Source organism: Lepidochelys kempii, chromosome 4, assembly GCF_965140265.1.
Source record: "Lepidochelys kempii isolate rLepKem1 chromosome 4, rLepKem1.hap2, whole genome shotgun sequence".
NCBI lineage: Eukaryota > Metazoa > Chordata > Testudines > Cheloniidae > Lepidochelys > Lepidochelys kempii.
Window position 1 is genome coordinate 141,748,943 of NC_133259.1, and position 16,620 is coordinate 141,765,562.

Genomic DNA, 16,620 nt, shown 5'->3' on the forward strand with positions numbered 1-16,620 from the left:
GGGGGATGGGGTGCAGAAGGCTGCGGGGGGGGTGCAGGGGGAGAGGCGATGTGCGGGGAGCACAGGGGGATGGGGTGCAGAAGGCTGTGGGGGAGGGGTGCAGGGGGAGAGGCGATGTGCGGGGAGCACAGGGGGATGGGGTGCGGAAGGCTGTGGGGGAGGGGTGCAGGGGGAGAGGCGATGTGCGGGGAGCACAGGGGGATGGGGTGCGGAAGGCTGTGGGGGGGTGCAGGGGGAGAGGCGATGTGCGGGGAGCACAGGGGGATGGGGTGCAGAAGGCTGTGGGGGGGGTGCAGGGGGAGAGGCGATGTGCGGGGAGCACAGGGGGATGGGGTGCGGAAGGCTGTGGGGGAGGGGTGCAGGGGGAGAGGCGATGTGTGGGGAGCACAGGGGGATGGGGTGCAGAAGGCTGTGGGGGAGGGTGCAGGGGAAGAGGCGATGTGCGGGGAGCACAGGGAGATGGGGTGCAGGTTGCTCGGGGAGGGTGCAGGGGGAGAGGCGATGTGCGGGGAGCACAGGGGGATGGGGTGCAGAAGGCTGTGGGGGGGGTGCAGGGGGAGAGGCGATGTGTGGGGAGCACAGGGGGATGGGGTGCAGAAGGCTGCGGGGAGGGTGCAGGGGGACAGGCGATGTGTGGGGAGCACAGGGGGATGGGGTGCAGAAGGCTGTGGGGGAGGGGTGCAGGGGGAGAGGCGATGTGTGGGGAGCACAGGGGGATGGGGTGCAGAAGGCTGTGGGGGGGGTGCAGGGGGAGAGGCGATGTGTGGGGAGCACAGGGAGATGGGGTGCAGGTTGCTCGGGGGGGGTGCAGGGGGAGAGGCGATGTGCGGGGAGCACAGGGAGATGGGGTGCAGGTTGCTCGGGGGGGGTGCAGGGGGAGAGGCGATGTGCGGGGAGCACAGGGAGATGGGGTGCAGGTTGCTCGGGGGGGTGCAGGGGGAGAGGCGATGTGTGGGGAGCACAGGGGGATGGGGTGCAGAAGGCTGCGGGGGGGGGTGCAGGGGGAGAGGCGATGTGCGGGGAGCACAGGGGGATGGGGTGCAGGTTGCTCGGGGGAGGGTGCAGGGGGAGAGGCGATGTGTGGGGAGCACAGGGGGATGGGGTGCAGAAGGCTGTGGGGGAGGGTGCAGGGGGACAGGCGATGTGCGGGGAGCACAGGGGGATGGGGTGCAGAAGGCTGCGGGGGGGGGTGCAGGGGGAGAGGCGATGTGCGGGGAGCACAGGGGGATGGGGTGCAGGTTGCTCGGGGGAGGGTGCAGGGGGACAGGCGATGTGCGGGGAGCACAGGGGGATGGGGTGCAGAAGGCTGCGGGGGGGTGCAGGGGGACAGGCGATGTGCGGGGAGCACAGGGGGATGGGGTGCAGGTTGCTGGGGGGGGCTGGAGCGCTGGGGGTCGCAGGCGGGCTGGGGTCGGGGTCACAGGTCGGGGCGCCCCAGGGCGGGCTGGCGCCCCTCGTGTTCAGGCCCGGGAGGGAGTTTGTCCCCCCCAAGGAGCTACCTGCGGCAGGGGCGTTGCGCGGCGACGTCATGGGGCCACCTGGCGGGGCGGGGCGGCTGCGGGAGCCGGGGCGGGGTGCGGGGAGCGGCGGGAGCCGGAGCCGGGGCCGGGTGCTGCGGCGGCGGCGGGAGGCCGGAAGAAAGCGGGACCCGGGCGGCCGAGGATGGGGCCGGGGCTCGGGCTCCTGCTCCTGCTGGTGGGGGCTGCCGCGCGCTCCGCCGTGCCCCGCACAGAGAGACCCTTCCCGGGTAAGGGAGGCCGGGGGCTGCCGGGCGGGGGTGCCCATCTCCCGGGTCCCGGCGGGGGGGGCATTTCCCTCTCCCCGGGGTCCCGGCGGGGGGGGGCATTTCCTTCTCCCCGGGGTCCCGGCGGGGGGGGGGGGGCATTTCCCTCTCCCCGGGGTCCCGGCGGGGGGGGCTGCCCATCTCCGGGGTCCCGGCGGGGGGGGGGGCATTTCCGTCTCCCCGGGGTCCCGGCGGGGGGGGGGGGGGCATTTCCGTCTCCCCGGGGTCCCGGCGGGGGGGGGGGCATTTCCGTCTCCCCGGGGTCCCGGCGGGGGGGGGGGGCATTTCCGTCTCCCCGGGGTCCCGGCGAGGGGGGGGGCATTTCCCTCTCCCCGGGGTCCCGGCGAGGGGGGGGGCATTTCCCTCTCCCCGGGGTCCCGGCGGGGGGGGGGCATTTCCCTCTCCCCGGGGTCCCGGCGGGGGGGGGGGGGGCATTTCCGTCTCCCCGGGGTCCCGGCGGGGGGGGGGGGCATTTCCGTCTCCCCGGGGTCCCGGCGGGGGGGGGGGCATTTCCGTCTCCCCGGGGTCCCGGCGGGGGGGGGGGCATTTCCGTCTCCCCGGGGTCCCGGCGAGGGGGGGGGGCATTTCCGTCTCCCCGGGGTCCCGGCGAGGGGGGGGGCATTTTCGTCTCCCCGGGGTCCCGGCGAGGGGGGGGGGCATTTCCCTCTCCCCGGGGTCCCGGCGGGGGGGGGGGGCATTTCCCTCTCCCCGGGGTCCCGGCGGGGGGGGCTGCCCATCTCCGGGGTCCCGGCGGGGGGGGGCATTTCCCTCTCCCCGGGGTCCCGGCGGGGGGGGGGGCCCTATCGCCCTGGCGCGCCGGGTGCTGCTGCCCGACCCCGGTAGGCAGCTGCCCGCCCGGGCGTGGCTGCCTCCTGCGAGCCGGGCTGAGCCGGGCCGAGCCGAGCCGAGGGGGGCCGAGCCGGGCAGCCTCGGGACCGGCGGGCGGGGGCCGAGCGGCGGCCGCTGCGCAGCGGAGCCGGGCGGGCGGGGAGCCGGGCGCCGGCCCCGCCCGCAGACCCTCGCCGGCCGGTCCCCGGCCTCGCCCGCCCGGCCGGGCACTGGCGGGATGATGTCACCCGCCGCCAGGGCAGCAGCCCCCAGCGATGCCGAGCCCCGGCCTGCGGGTTTGCTGCCGGGCGTGCCGGCGGCTCGGGCAGGCTGCGGCGTCCGCCGCGGGCTGGGGTCGGGGTCGGGGTCTGCCCGGGGCGGGCTGGGGTCGGGGTCGGGGTCTGCCCGGGGCGGGCTGCGCGGAGCGAGGCCCCCCGGCTCCGGCCGGGCGCGCTCTGCGGGGTGCCCGAGCGAGTGGGGCTGTCCAGGCTCCTGCCCCCTCCGCTGCGGATCAGCTGGCGTCGCGGGGAGCTGCATGGGCAGCGGCTCTTGACAAAGGCCAGGGTGTCTTAGAATCGTCTTAGAGGATCGTGATTTAGGTAAAAAACGAAGCACTCGCAAGTAAAAGCCCTAATGTGGCCCCTGTGTGGCCCCGCCTTGTGATACAGCCTGTGTGTGGCCAGACGTTGTTATTTCGCAGGACCCCTGACACATTTGACACATTCAGTGAGGGGGCCTAAGGAGGCAAATTAAGGTTGGGCAGGAAAACAAATCTGGCATTTCTAACCGTTGGATGCTTCGCTTTGCAGCCGTAATATTCTTTTAAGGGAGCTTTTTAAAACAGAGCTTCCGGGCCTTTCTTCAGGAACTGGAAAAATCAAACCCTAATTCAGCCACCTGGCTAATCAGCAACGTTAGAACCGTTGGATCCACAGCCCCTGCGTATCACTTGAGCTAAGGGGGTAGCTGAAGCCAGTGGCAGGTTGTCCCCCTCTACCTGGGCCAGACAGTACAGGGAGAGGGGGCATGGATTCTTGGCAGTGGGCTTCACAGCTATTTGGCAACAGCAGAAGAACCTTGAGATTCAGTTGAGGCTTCTGTCCCTGGTTCTGAGGGGAGTGTGCTATAGTGGTTACCAACCCACCCTGCCTTCCAGCCTGTCCTTGTCTTATTGAATTTATTCAATTCAAGTCTTGTTACAGTGGTAGCCACAGTTTATACTGAGTACAATACTCCTGGTTGTGTTTCTTGCTCCACTTGTGTTTAGTGGTGGTTTTTTTTTTCTTGGTTTGGGTGGATAACTGGGAGAAATGATCTGTAGCCTTGTATCATCTATGGTAGAGGTTGAAAGCCACTCCAGACTACTGTACCCCTTTCAGAAGTTTGATTTGTCTTGCATATCCCCAAGTTTCACCTCACTTAAAAACTATTTGTTTACAAAATCAGGCATAAAAATACAAGTGTGTCACAGCACACTAGTACTGAAAACTTGCTAACTTTCTCATTTTTACCATATAATTATAAAATAAAGCAATTGGAATATAAGTATTGTACCTACATTTCAGTGTATAGTATATAGAGCAGTATAAAAAACTCATTGAATGAAATTTTAGTTTGTACTGACTTTGCTAGTGCTTTTTACGTTGCCTGTTGTAAAACTAGGCAAATATCTAGATGAGTTGATGTACCCCCTAGAAGACCTCTGTGTACCCCCTAGAAGACCTCTGTGTACCCCCAGGGGCACATGTACCCCTGGTTGAGACTACTAACCCATGGGTTCCTTGGAGGCTGAAATAAATGCACATCCCTTGCTGCTGGCCTCTTAGCCCTTGTCTTCATTAGGAAAAAGCGTGTTCTTTCTTTGTTAGCTAATGTGGTAACTAAAAGGGGCAAAATGCTAATAGAGACCAGGAGGTTGTAGCTTTAACATGAGTTATTAGCAAATCAAGGTAAGTCCTAGGCTCTCCCAGTGTCTTTATCTTAACCGTCTAATGCATGTGAAATGTCGTAACAGAAAGGTACAATCTGCCTTGGTTTCCCTAGGAAGTTACCACATATTAAGTAAGCAGTTCCTATGATTGGGATAGAATTTATTTGGAGACTTCTGTTTGTCAGTATAAATGCATTGTGTTAATGGAAGTAAATAAGCTATGCCTACTGGCTTATAATCGCCGCCATTTCCTGTAGCATTCATTATGTCGTCTTAACACTCTCCCCCATCAATGTGATCTACATTAACTCTACCTAAGTAGTACACCCTTCAGAAGAGTGATCTCCTCAGGACCTGTTATGTTTGTATAGGGCTGGGGCTCTGCATGGTCCCAGCTATATGTATTTTACTACTAATGTGTGGAAATGATTTCTGAGCCAGACAGTTTCATGTGTGTAGTCGTGATGGGATATGACTGCCCTTTTATAGCATCCTTTGTCCATGGCTTAAATTGATTAATTTACTGCATGTTTAGTATCAGGTTATATAATTATTGTAGAAATACCAGCCCTGCAGTAAGACTCAGGAACCAGGATCCTACTTAAGCTGCTGCCTCACTTGCGTGACGCTGGTTTTAGAATATTGATTGTGTGTGTGTGTGTGTGCAAAGCCCATTGTTTGCTTGGCCCCATTCTTTCTGATGAATATCTGTGCAGAGTGACTTATACTTCTAGAGGGAGGGTTGTAAATGCATTAGCTAGCTGAAGGAGAAAGCATGTAGCTGTATCAGACCCTGTGAAATGGAAAAGGTGGTAGAGGTAATGGCTTTTATTGGGCATACACAGGAGTTCAGATATAAAAGTAGGGGAACTCCAGGCCACGGCGGAAATCCAGTTATGTCAAATGTTTCCTGACTGTGACCGATTAGATTGAGTGGAGAATATAGTGTCCTACATTGCTTCGTTGTAGCTGTAGCTAATTTTATAAATCTTTGAAATGAGAAAATATGGATACCTGGGAAGGTTTACTTATAGGAACATCTGTGTGTCTAAAGGCACTGAGCCAGGGAAGTTGGAATCCCACCTTTAAAACCCCCTTTTAAATGCTGCTTCTGCATGGGGGCGAGCAAGAATAAATGCACATAAAATGGCACTTTTGCCTTCTATGGGAAGGAGCTGATGTGGGTGCGCTGGCTAAAAGTTTTGCTTCTGTCTCCAACAGGACTAAAGGTTCGGGCCAATGTGCTGTAGGCAGTGAGGCAATGGCATAGGCACCAGCTTTCTAATTTCCCCGGGGTGCTCGACCCTCTGCCCCAGACCCCACCCCACTTCACCCCTTCCCTCAAAGCCTCACTCCTGCTGCTCTCAGCAGGCCTCAAGCCAGCACTGCCTGGACTTGGCAGCGTGCTTTCCCCCAGACTAACCATAAGGTGTTGGGCTGGAAATCTCTCCATGAAATCTGAGACAAGTAACATAAGAACGTAGATCTGGCAAGGACTTCCTGGATCATTGAGTCCAGTCCCCTGCTGTCACAGGCAACCCCGTCAGATAGCACTGTTCATAAATTTATCAAGCTCCATCTTAAAAGGAGTTGGGTTGTTTGCCCCGACCCCTCCTATTGGGAAGCTGTTCCAGAACCTCCCATCTCTGATGGTAAGAAACCATCTCCAAATTTTCATCCTAAGTTTACTCTCGCACCAACACTGTCCTTCATCTTCAATAGCTTTTCTCCCTCCCTTGTGTTTACCCCTTGATGTATTTATAGAGAGCAATCAGATCCCCTCGCAGCCTTCATTTTGCTCTGCTAAACAAGTCAATTGTTTTTAGTATCTCCTTGTAAGATAGGTGGTTCTTTTCTCTTGTCACTGGAGAGCAAAACAGCATCAGAATTCAAAGTAGTAGCCGTGTTAGTCTGTATTCGCCAAAAGAAAAGGAGTACTTGTGGCACCTTAGACTAACCAATTTATTTGAGCATAAGCTTTCGTGAGCTACAGCTCACTTCATCGGATGCATTCAGTGGAAAATGGGGTTCTGTGCACTAGGCGGAATGTGGGACCCCTTCTGAGTCTGGTACTAACTGCCAGCCCCAGAGGGTTGGGAGGCAGCAGGTAGACTGGCATCTCGGGTGTTTTCCACTCTCAGCTTTAGTTTAAAAAAAAAAAAGTCTTCAGCTGTTATGAAAGAAACCTTCAAAACATGAATCAAATGAAACTGATGTAGTGATGTCTTCCTAAGTCTGCAGAGAGCCCGAAACAGTTGTTTATAAGTGTAAGCTGCCACATTGCTGCCCCAAACGAGCCTTTTCATCCTTTCAGGTTTGCATTGGGGCTGATCTCTGCTGAACTTTAATCTTTAACACTGCTGGGGTGGATCTTTACTAGGGAAATGTTATATTCTTTATCAGTGAACATAAGAATGGCCATACTGGGTCAGACCAAAGGTCCATCCAGCCCAGCATCCTGTCGGCCAACAGTGGCCAATGCCAGGTGCCCCAGAGGGAGTGAACCTAACAGGTAATGATCTAGTGATCTCTCTGCTGCCATCCATCTCCACCCTCTGACAAACAGAGGCTAGGGACACCATTCCTTACCCATCCTGGCTTATAGCCATTAAGTGAACACATGGTAACTAGCAAGGTGTACAATTCTAGTGAAGACAAGGCCATTTGTAGTTTTACATTTTAGCAGGTTGAGGTTACAGCTCTGGGAATGCCTAGGGTTTACCATGGCCACCTTACATGTTAAAACTCCAGCGGTCTTGTCTTCACTGGGACTTTGCCATGTGTTGGCTAACGCAAGGTAAGAATGCACCTTCTCGTCTAGTGAAGGCAAGACTGTAACATGTCAGCAGAACGCTGTACAAACTCTTCATGTTGTTGTAGTTCTCACACTGTCCCTGGTTTCCTGGCCTCTGGCCCAGATCTAACCGTTCTAAAACTCTGTCCTGGACTAGCTCTCAGGAGCTCACTTTCCTGACCACCTTGCCTCTCCCTGTCTTCCCCTTAATTTCTCCTCATGGGACTTGACCTCCTTAGGGCCTGCTCCCGCTCCCATTGAAGTAAGTAGGAACTCTCTTAGCTATTTAACACAGCACTTCTGTTTCTGTTTTCTCTTATAACTCAGCTCTGCTATTCCTGAAGGCTGCAGGTCATGCTTAGTCTTTTGTGTGCTGCCATCTTTGTTCTGGGTGCGTCCTGAGTTGGTTTCAATCCTTGTTAGTGAAGAGGGGAGGCTTTTGGAGAAGGCAGAGTTCACACCAGCACCCCAAAACGGCTTTGGCACCTTCTGCTTTCTTGTGGAAACGAGTTCCCTTGCAAGAATGCTCTGAACTACTCACGCTGGTTCTGTCAGTAGCTGCGCTCGCTGGTAACATTGCCATCTCAGACAGGCCCTGGATGCCCTGGCCATGCTGGCCTCTGCAGTGTGCTCCCTGCCCTCCCACTACCTCCTTTCTTAATCACTGTGGACAACACGCCCACCCTGCCTGTTACTCAGGCTCGTAGTCTGGGTGTCACCTTTGACCTGGGCCCCTCTCTAGGGCCTCAGACCCATGCTAGGTCTACATCTTGCAGGTACTTTCTGCATAATGTTTCCTAAGATATGGCCTTTCCAATCCATTCATGCAGCTAAAGCTCTCATCCAGGCTCCTGCTGTTCTCTTGTGGTGCTCCTCCTCAGTATCCATCTGTCGACTCTGGCCTGAGATTGTAAACTCTTTGGGGCAGGGACCGTTTCTCTTCTGCATTTGTACAGTGCCTAGCACAGTGGGGCCTTGGCCCAGAACTAGAGCTACTAGGTGCTGTGGTAATGCAAATAACCTATCTCCCCTGGAAGCAAAGTTACACTGGTTTTTCTTTTCAGAGTAGCAGCCGTGTTAGTCTGTATTTGCAAAAAGAAAAGGAGGACTTGTGGCACCTTAGAGACTAACCAATTTATTTGAGCAGAAGCTTTCGTGAGTTACAGCTCACTTCGTCGGATGCCCTGGTTTTTCTGGGGCTGAATTGATAATGAATAACCTGATTGGGCCCAGCCCTTGTCTCTCTTTCTGTTGGTCAGTACAAAGGAATGACATTCTGAACAAAGATTTTGAAGCATCCGAGGTGTTGCAGGGACTGAGCTGTATAGTGGCAGGGGGAGGTATGGGCTCAAGAATGAGGGGAGTGGCTGGGAGGATGGGGAAGGGAAAGAGTAGACAGCTCTTCTACTCTAGGGTAGGGTGACCAGATAGCAAGTGTGAAAAATTAGGATGGGTGGTGGTAATAGGGTCCTATATAAGACAAAGCCCCTAATATTTGGGCGTCTGGTCACCCTCCTCCAGGGTAAGGGAAGTCCTGCTGTGAGCAGCTGGCTGGGGCCTGCATATCTGACTGCATTCCAGGCTAAACTTTCAAATGGAATCAACCTTTCCATGTTCTGAGGCAGCTTCCCCTCCAAATTAGTTGGAAGCTGCATTAAAGCCAGCATGACTTACTGCATTGAGCAATCTCCTTGGGATGTTTGGCTCTGTCTCCTGGGGCTGGCAGCCCTGATTTGAAGAGTCTAGGGTGCTTGGCAGAGCCCAGGTATCATGTTTCACTCCCCCATCTCCTGCACCAGAACACAGTGGAGAGTTTATGGTTGGTTTGAGAACCTGGCCTCTGGGGTAGGGTGTGTGCACGTCTTGCCTCCCAGAATCTTGTTCTCAAATCTGTATAGATCGTAGCAAAGGAAAGTCCTTGCCCTGCAAAGTCAACCTGAAGCGAGCAGACCCCGTTGGCTGGGTGGAGGTGGTGACTGTTACCTGCCTGAGTCTAACTAACCCCTCCTTACCTGCAGCATGAAAGGGAGGGTGTGGGTGGCACTTCACTGTGTTCCCTCTCCTCTAATCTCCTGCTGCCTGACCTGCCCAGCGATACACCTGCCGAGGACAGGTTACAGTATGTGCCGTGTCTGGCATGCAAGCAGACTCTTTCCAGCAGCGCATGTGCTTTGCTTGGCTAACCAAAACTTCATCTGGCATCAGTGGAGGGCGCTGGTGCTCAGGTGAGCCTCTACGCAACCCTATCCTCTGCCCTCCCCATGCTAGGTTCATAGCTTTCAAGAGCAGAGGGGGCCGTTACAATAATTTAGTCTAAGCTGTATAACACAGGCCAGAGAAACTCACCTGCGGTTCTTGCATCCAGCTCATGACTTCTGGTTGAGCTAAAGTCTCCTTTAGAAAGGGACCTCTAAGCTTGATTTTAAAGACTTTACGGGACAGAGAATTCACCACATCCCGCAGTAACTTGTTCCAATGGTAATTACCCTCACTGGTGAAAAGGTAAGGAGTACTTGTGGCACCTTAGAGACTAACCAATTTATTTGAGCATGAGCTTTCGTGAGCTACAGCTCACTTCATCAGATGTTTACCGTGGAAACTGCAGCAGACTTTATATACACACAGAAATCATGAAACAATACCTCCTCCCACCCCACTGTCCTGCTGGTAATAGCTTATCTAAAGTGATCAACAGGTGGGCCATTTCCAGCACAAATCCAGGTTTTCTCACCCTCCACCCCCCCACACAAATTCACTCTCCTGCTGGTGCTAGCCCATCCAAAGTGACAACTCTTTACATAATCAAGTCGGGCTATTTCCTGCATAGATCAAGGTGTATTTCTAGTCTGAATCTGTCCAGCTTCAGCTTCCAGTCGTTGGATTTTATTTCTGCCTTTTTTTATGTTAGATTAAAGAGTGGTCTGTTCTGGGAGAAGGGGCTCTTGCTGTGAGCAGAGCCTGGCATGCTCTGCAGGAAGGCTGACGGTGGTAATGGCTCCGTGGAAGCTGGGCGTATGGGAGCCCTTTTGGTTGGGCCCGTAGAAGGGAGAGGGCATATCTCTTTCCTTGCCTTTCGTGTGGGGGGGGTGGTGGTGGTGGAGATGAAGTGAATTGAGTGGGCCTTGCTGACCGGAGCTGCCAGGGTCCCTTTTCAACTGGGCATTCCAGTCGAAAACTGAATGCCTGGCAACTCTAGCATAGATACAATGTCTGTCTCAGAGTTGGTTTGTGCCTGGGGCAGCCCATTCCTCTAAGCTATTATCCCACATTGGCTGTGCACTTGGCTGGGTGTGGCTGCATTGGTCACACTTGGGATTTATTTTCTGTCTTCGCAATCCATAAGAGTTAGAAACCTGAGCTTGCATTCTGTACCTGGATTCCGCAGCTGTAGCTCACACAGTGCAATAGCATTAGCCAGCTCCCACCTCTGAGATGTCATTGCACTGAATGCACTCGGGGACACCGCTGCAAACAGGGTGAGTTACCCCGTAAACATAAACTGTGGGAACCCAAGGGGGATGAGGCTGTGTAGCCAGGGGGGAGAGGCTGCTACCGCTGCGTATGAGGCTTGGTTGGAGGGGTTCAGCCCATGTATCTGGTCCCCACAGTATCCCTGTAGTGCTGCATACATGACTAAGATAGCACTCTGCATCAGTTTAGGTCACTTACTGGGTCTGGATTAGGTCTCCAGGTTTTTATGCTTGGGAGATTTGGCGCTGTGAAACAGCTGGAGCAATGGCTGGTAATCCCTAATCCCTGCCGTGCGGGCCATGTCTCATCTCTGCAGTGCCGCTGGCATGCAGTCAGCCCAGCTCCTGCCTGCTGCCTGAGCTGTTGTGGTGAACAGTTTGCAGAAGGAGTTGACTGTGTCTGAAAATAAACCCTTCCTGGTCTGACCTCCGCTCTGAGTGGCAACAGCTCTCTGGGAGCCCCATCCAGGCACAGGAGCACCTCTGTTAAATGAGAAGTGGAGCAATGGAAGTGGTCTCCTGTTGTGACCTGCCAAACTATAGCAAAAACAATGAGGAGTCCTGTGCCACCTTAAAGATCTGGAGAGTAGGTCTGCTGATGGAGGTCTCTAGGAGGAAGCGGGAACGAGAGGAGGTTTAGAGCAGTTTCTGTCCCCAGAGAGAGACATTCAGAGGGAAGTAAAACACATGTTGCCTCTAACCTGCTGGGGGCAGGCCTTGGACTGGGCTGGTGCAGCTCAGACTGTTTGCTTGTCCGATAGAACCTCAGCTTTCATGTTTTTAAATGAGGAAGGGTTGGTCTGTCAGTACTGCTTTCGCTATTGCTAAGGCTACGATTTACTCACTGGTGGTGTTAGTAAAAGTCACGGGCAATAAACAAAAAGTCACTAAATCTTAGATGCTGGGGGAGGGGGTGCTCCAGCGGCTGCTGCTGCTCTGGAGGCTCTAACTGTTCGCATTTGAGGCTTTATTGCAGTGTTAAGTGTGTATCGCCAACACAGAGATGAGTCTGCCAGGAGCTGTGGTGTGCCGGCTCTGGGAGCTGTAGTGCAGGTGCCCAGAGAGGATGACTGTAAACTTTGGCATTAACTATTTCATCCCTCATATGGGAGGGTCACAGATCTGCCCAGCCTACTGAGCTGGTGTCTTATTGGGTGGTACTAGTCGGTGGCGCTGGGTAGCTACCACTGCTGAGGGGGAGTTGGGCCTGGCAGGGCGGCACTGTCCTGTTTTTGAACAGCTGTGTGATCTAGTGGGGTGCCACCTCTACTCCCATTTGGACCCCTGGAGGCAGCCACCCTTTGCCCTGCAACACGATAACCTCTGAGTCACTGAATGCATCCGATGAAGTGAGCTGTAGCTCACGAAAGCTCATGCTCAAATAAATGTTAGTCTCTAAGGTGCCACAAGTCCTCCTTTTTGCATAAGTAGTTAGTGCATTTCAAGGGACCATTCACATGTAGTGGCCTGTTCACACCCCTCCAGTCATGGGGAGGAAGGCAGCTGTGGGAGGTTGTTGCAATAAGCCAGAAATCAGGTTTCAGAGTTTGAGTAGCAGCCGTGTTAGTCTGTATCCGTGTCACGGAGTCCCTGGGCGATGCTCTGGAACTGCTCCCCATGAAGCCAGTCAGGACTCTGGGGTAGTCGCCTTTCTGTGAGCAGCCTGTCTTCAGGACACACAGCTCACACAGCTTCCACCTTCCTGGGTCTGACCTCGGAGCATTCAGCATCCTCTGCCCTTCCGTACGCTTCCCACAGCGAGTCCGCCCAGGCGGGGTCCTGGGGAAGCCAGAGGGTCCTGCCCCCCAACTCCGCAGTCAGACGTGACTCTCAGCCAGCCAGTAAAACAGAAGGTTTATTAGACGACAGGAACATGGTCTAAAACAGAGCTTGCAGGTGCAGAGAACGGGACCCCTCAGCTGGGTCCATTTTGGGGGGCAGTGAGCCAGACAACCATGTCTGCACTTCACTCCATGTCCCAGCCAGCCCCAAACTGAAACTCCCTCCAGCCCCTCCTCCTCTGGGCTTTGTTCCTTTCCCGGGCCAGGTGGTCACCTGATTCCTTTGTTCTCCAACCCTTTAGCTCTCACCTTGCAGGGGGGAAGGGCCCAGGCCATCAGTTGCCAGGAAACAGGGTGTCGGCCATTCTCTGTGTCCAGACTCCTGCACACACGGGCCCTCTAGGGCTCTGCAATGATCATACACCCTTACCCCACCACCTAGATACTTAAGAACTGCCTAGGGGAAACTGAGGCACCCCCATACTATTCAGAGGAAACATTAAGAAGAGTCCCACTTCATCACAATCCGCAAAAAGAACAGGAGGACTTGTGGCACCTTAGAGACTAACCAATTTATTTGAGCATAAGCTTTCATGAGCTACAGCTCACTTCATGCTAACCCTAAGCTGCCCTGCTGGTGGCTGGAAGAGCACTTCCCCTTGTCTGCACAGAGAGTGGAGGTCTTTTCTCCCCTAAAATCCATTTGGAAGCTGAAGCTGGTGACCTGCATGCTGAGCAATGCTGCGTGTGCAAACACCTTGCACCCGTGGGCTGGCAGCTGCCCTGGTGGCATGTGTGAACCTACTTCTCCTGCATGATGCTGCTGCTCTTGTGGTTAGTGGGCAGATGCTGGGGCTGGAGTGGGAGAAAGGAGGTGCTGACAAGTTGTTCTCTGTGGGATCCCTTGGCTTTGGAGTTCGATTCCAACTCCTCCACTGCCCCCAGTCTGCAATAGCCTGGACTGACTGACCGTAGGGTGTGCTGCCCTGTTCGGGGTGGGGGCGGGGGCAGGGAAGTGGCTGTGGTTTGCACCTGGGCGGTGGCTGAAATAACTGTAGTTACATGGGGGAGGGAAGTTTGCTGGCTGGCTGTGTTTAAACCTTCAGTCAAAGCCTGGCCTGAGGGAGAGGCTTTGTATTTGCATGTAAGCTAACATGAACAGCTGGGACAAAGGCTGCCCCATGGTGGGAAGGGGAAGATCAGAAGATCCAGAGAATAGAGCTACACCAGCAAAGGGAAAGTGTAGCTGAACAAGGGAACTTTCTAATTGGCAAGATTTATACAGGAGAAGCCAGCTAACAAGATTTACCCAGGGGAAGCGGAGGCGCTCTGCAGCATTGTGGAGCTGTCAGGTGCACACAGGACGCATGCTGAGAACTGTCTCCTTTTGGTTTTTATGGTTGCAGGTGTGGCCCAGCACAGGAGGGAAATGGCTCTCTGCCTGAAATCCCAAGCTCATGGTGCTGCTGAGGAAGAGAAGCTGGTCTCTTGGTTTCAGTGGAATAGTCAGAGGGCAGCTTATTTTCCCCTTTTCCCCAGTCCATGGCATCTGCTCCAGTGAAAATCCTGCACCAGGGAGGAGAGTCAGAGGGTTTTTTCAAGTTACAGTAGCTCTTGAGTCCGCCGGGTGCTGAAGCCCAGAGTGGAGTGAGAAGAGTACTTTACTTCCCCCTCTCCCTCAGGGCAACTTCTCTCAGTCAGACACAGAGTGCAAAGTAACTGTGTGGGCTCCAGCCCGGGTCCTGCCGCTGGCCGGCGTTCCTGAAGACGGGGTCACAGCAGGAGCATACAGCAAGGACGGGGGTGTGTGGGAGAAAAGTCCCCCTCGTACCTGGCTGGCCTCAGGAAGGCATGGGGGACTTGCTCTGAGAAGGAGTGCCGTCCCGTTCGCACGAAGGGATTGACTTGTTGCTGCTTGCAGGGCCTGGCCTTGGTTTGACTGCTAGTGTGGAAGGAGCAGAAGTACTTCGCCCTGACCCAGGAAGGGCGCTTGGCCTCTCAGTTCTGCCAGTCACGGGTGCTCAGCTTACCGTGACATTTTGGCTCTTCGAGGTGCCGGAACCACACATTCCCTGGGTCTGAGCCATTCTGGCACTTCCTGCTCGTGCCCTGTCCTGCTGGCTGCAGTGACCCAAGAGCATCCGTACCAGCCTCAGGGTGCAGAGTCCACAGTGGCTGAGAGTTCTACACTTAGATTTTACCAACCAGTTAGCAAGTGTAAACTCCCCAGGTACTTAACAGCCTGTCCACGGAATCACAGATGGTCCTCTTGGGTGCTCCAACCTGTCTTTCCACCAAAGAAAGTGTGTCTATGATAGGTGGTCCCTTGCACCATGAATTACAGCAATATTCAGGTTGTTCCTGGTCCCAAAGGACCAGTCACTTACCAGAGATCTAGTGTCCCACACCAAAGACAACACTTGTAGTTTGTTACAGGATTGTCTACATGAAGATTTATTAAAAAGGAAATGAGTTATTTACAATGTTCAAGCAGGTGAGCGTGCACGCACACACAAATGAGTTACAATCTTACGTTTCAAAAGGTAATATAGGCTTCTGTAATAAGCAAGATCTATGTGTCCTTTAGGGCTAACCCAGGCTGAACAGCTGGGGATCCCTTGCTTATGTCTAGAAAACCTGGCCCCTTAGAGTCCAAGCAGCACCGAGATATAGTTCCTTCTTGTCAGGGGTTTTTATCCCCCTCCTTCTTTCTATTCTGAGCTGCAAACTCGGTTGAGGGGAGGAATCTGCTTGCATGACTCATCTTCAAGGGGGAGGGGAGACAAAACAACAAATGTCTTTTGTCCTCTTTGGCATCCCACAATAGTCTGTCTGGTCAATAGACCTTCCCTATTGGGCAGGATGTTACATCTTCTGCTGGAGATGAGCCCTTCACACCAGTTAATGTGTCTGGTGAGTTACACAGTCTCAGAGGCTCACAGTACAGCCACTCAGCTATTACCGTACAGCGTGGGATACAGATGCTGAGAGTAAGGCCTGGCCTGGTCTGGGGTGGGGGGATCGATCTAAGATACGTCGACTTCCACTACGCCATTCTCGTAGCTGAAGTTGCGTATCTTAGATCAACTTAGAATCACTTACTTTGCGTCCTCACGGCACGGGATCGACGGCCGCTGCTCCCCCGTCGACTCCGCTTCTGCCTCTCGCCCTGGTGGAGTTCCAGAGTCGACGGCAGAGCGATTGGGGATCGTTTTATCGCGTCTACACTAGAGGCGATAAATCGATCCCCGATAGATCAATCACTACCCGTCGATCCGGCGGGTAGTGTAGACGTGGCCTAAGATTAATGCTGGCAGCAGCTCACCAGCATCCCATAAAATCTAAACACGTTCTTAGAACCCGAACGCCTATTTTAACAATACACAGGGGAGCCAGGCTGATTCCAGCCATATATCTGTCCGTGCCCTAGGGAGACAGAGGGACTTTGGCACAAGCTGGCACTGGGTTGCCAGCATCATATGTACCATCCCTGGTAACCTTAGCCCAGCTAAGGTGGGTTGTGGATACCGAGGGGAGTTTACACCCACAGTACATCCCAGCTGCGTTGGTGTTTCTGGGGCTTCTCTCCACTTCTTCCTTCCCAGGTACAGACTAGCATGACCCAACTCTGAGATCCCAGGGCATCAGTCAGGAGAACATCTCACCATCTGAGCTTATGGGTGGGGTTCTGACCAGTGAGTGTGGACCTGGCAGTGCTGCCCCAGAGCAGAATAAAATGGGAAGAGGAAGGGGCAGATCTGACTTTTCTGAGCACCAGCTTTGCTGTCTGTACATAACTGTCTTGCCCTGTTGGATGCTGGCAGGACCGTTGCCAGCGGTGCCCCAGATTGAGTGAGAATTATGTGCTAACCCTGCTGGAGGCATGTGAGGTGAGGGCCCAAGAGAAGAGGGACCATTGTGAACGGGGCAAGGCCCAGTAGCAGTGTGAGGAGGCTTGTTCTGGGGCAGCCTGTTCAGTGCACACTGAGGTGGGCTGAAGCCTTGGCAGGGGTCAGGCTGTTCCCCGCCTTCTG

General features: G+C 54.8%; 1 protein-coding gene across 1 annotated transcript in view; it reads left to right on the forward strand.

The window, feature by feature from the left end:
• Positions 1–1,592: 1,592 nt before the first annotated feature.
• SEMA4F (ssemaphorin 4F) overlaps positions 1,593–16,620 on the forward strand; it is a 143,275-nt gene continuing 128,247 nt past the window's right edge. The window contains exon 1 of the mRNA XM_073343166.1: positions 1,593–1,747. Coding sequence (XP_073199267.1) covers positions 1,663–1,747 — 85 coding nt within the window. The 5' untranslated portion in view covers positions 1,593–1,662. The remainder of the gene's footprint in view (positions 1,748–16,620) is intronic.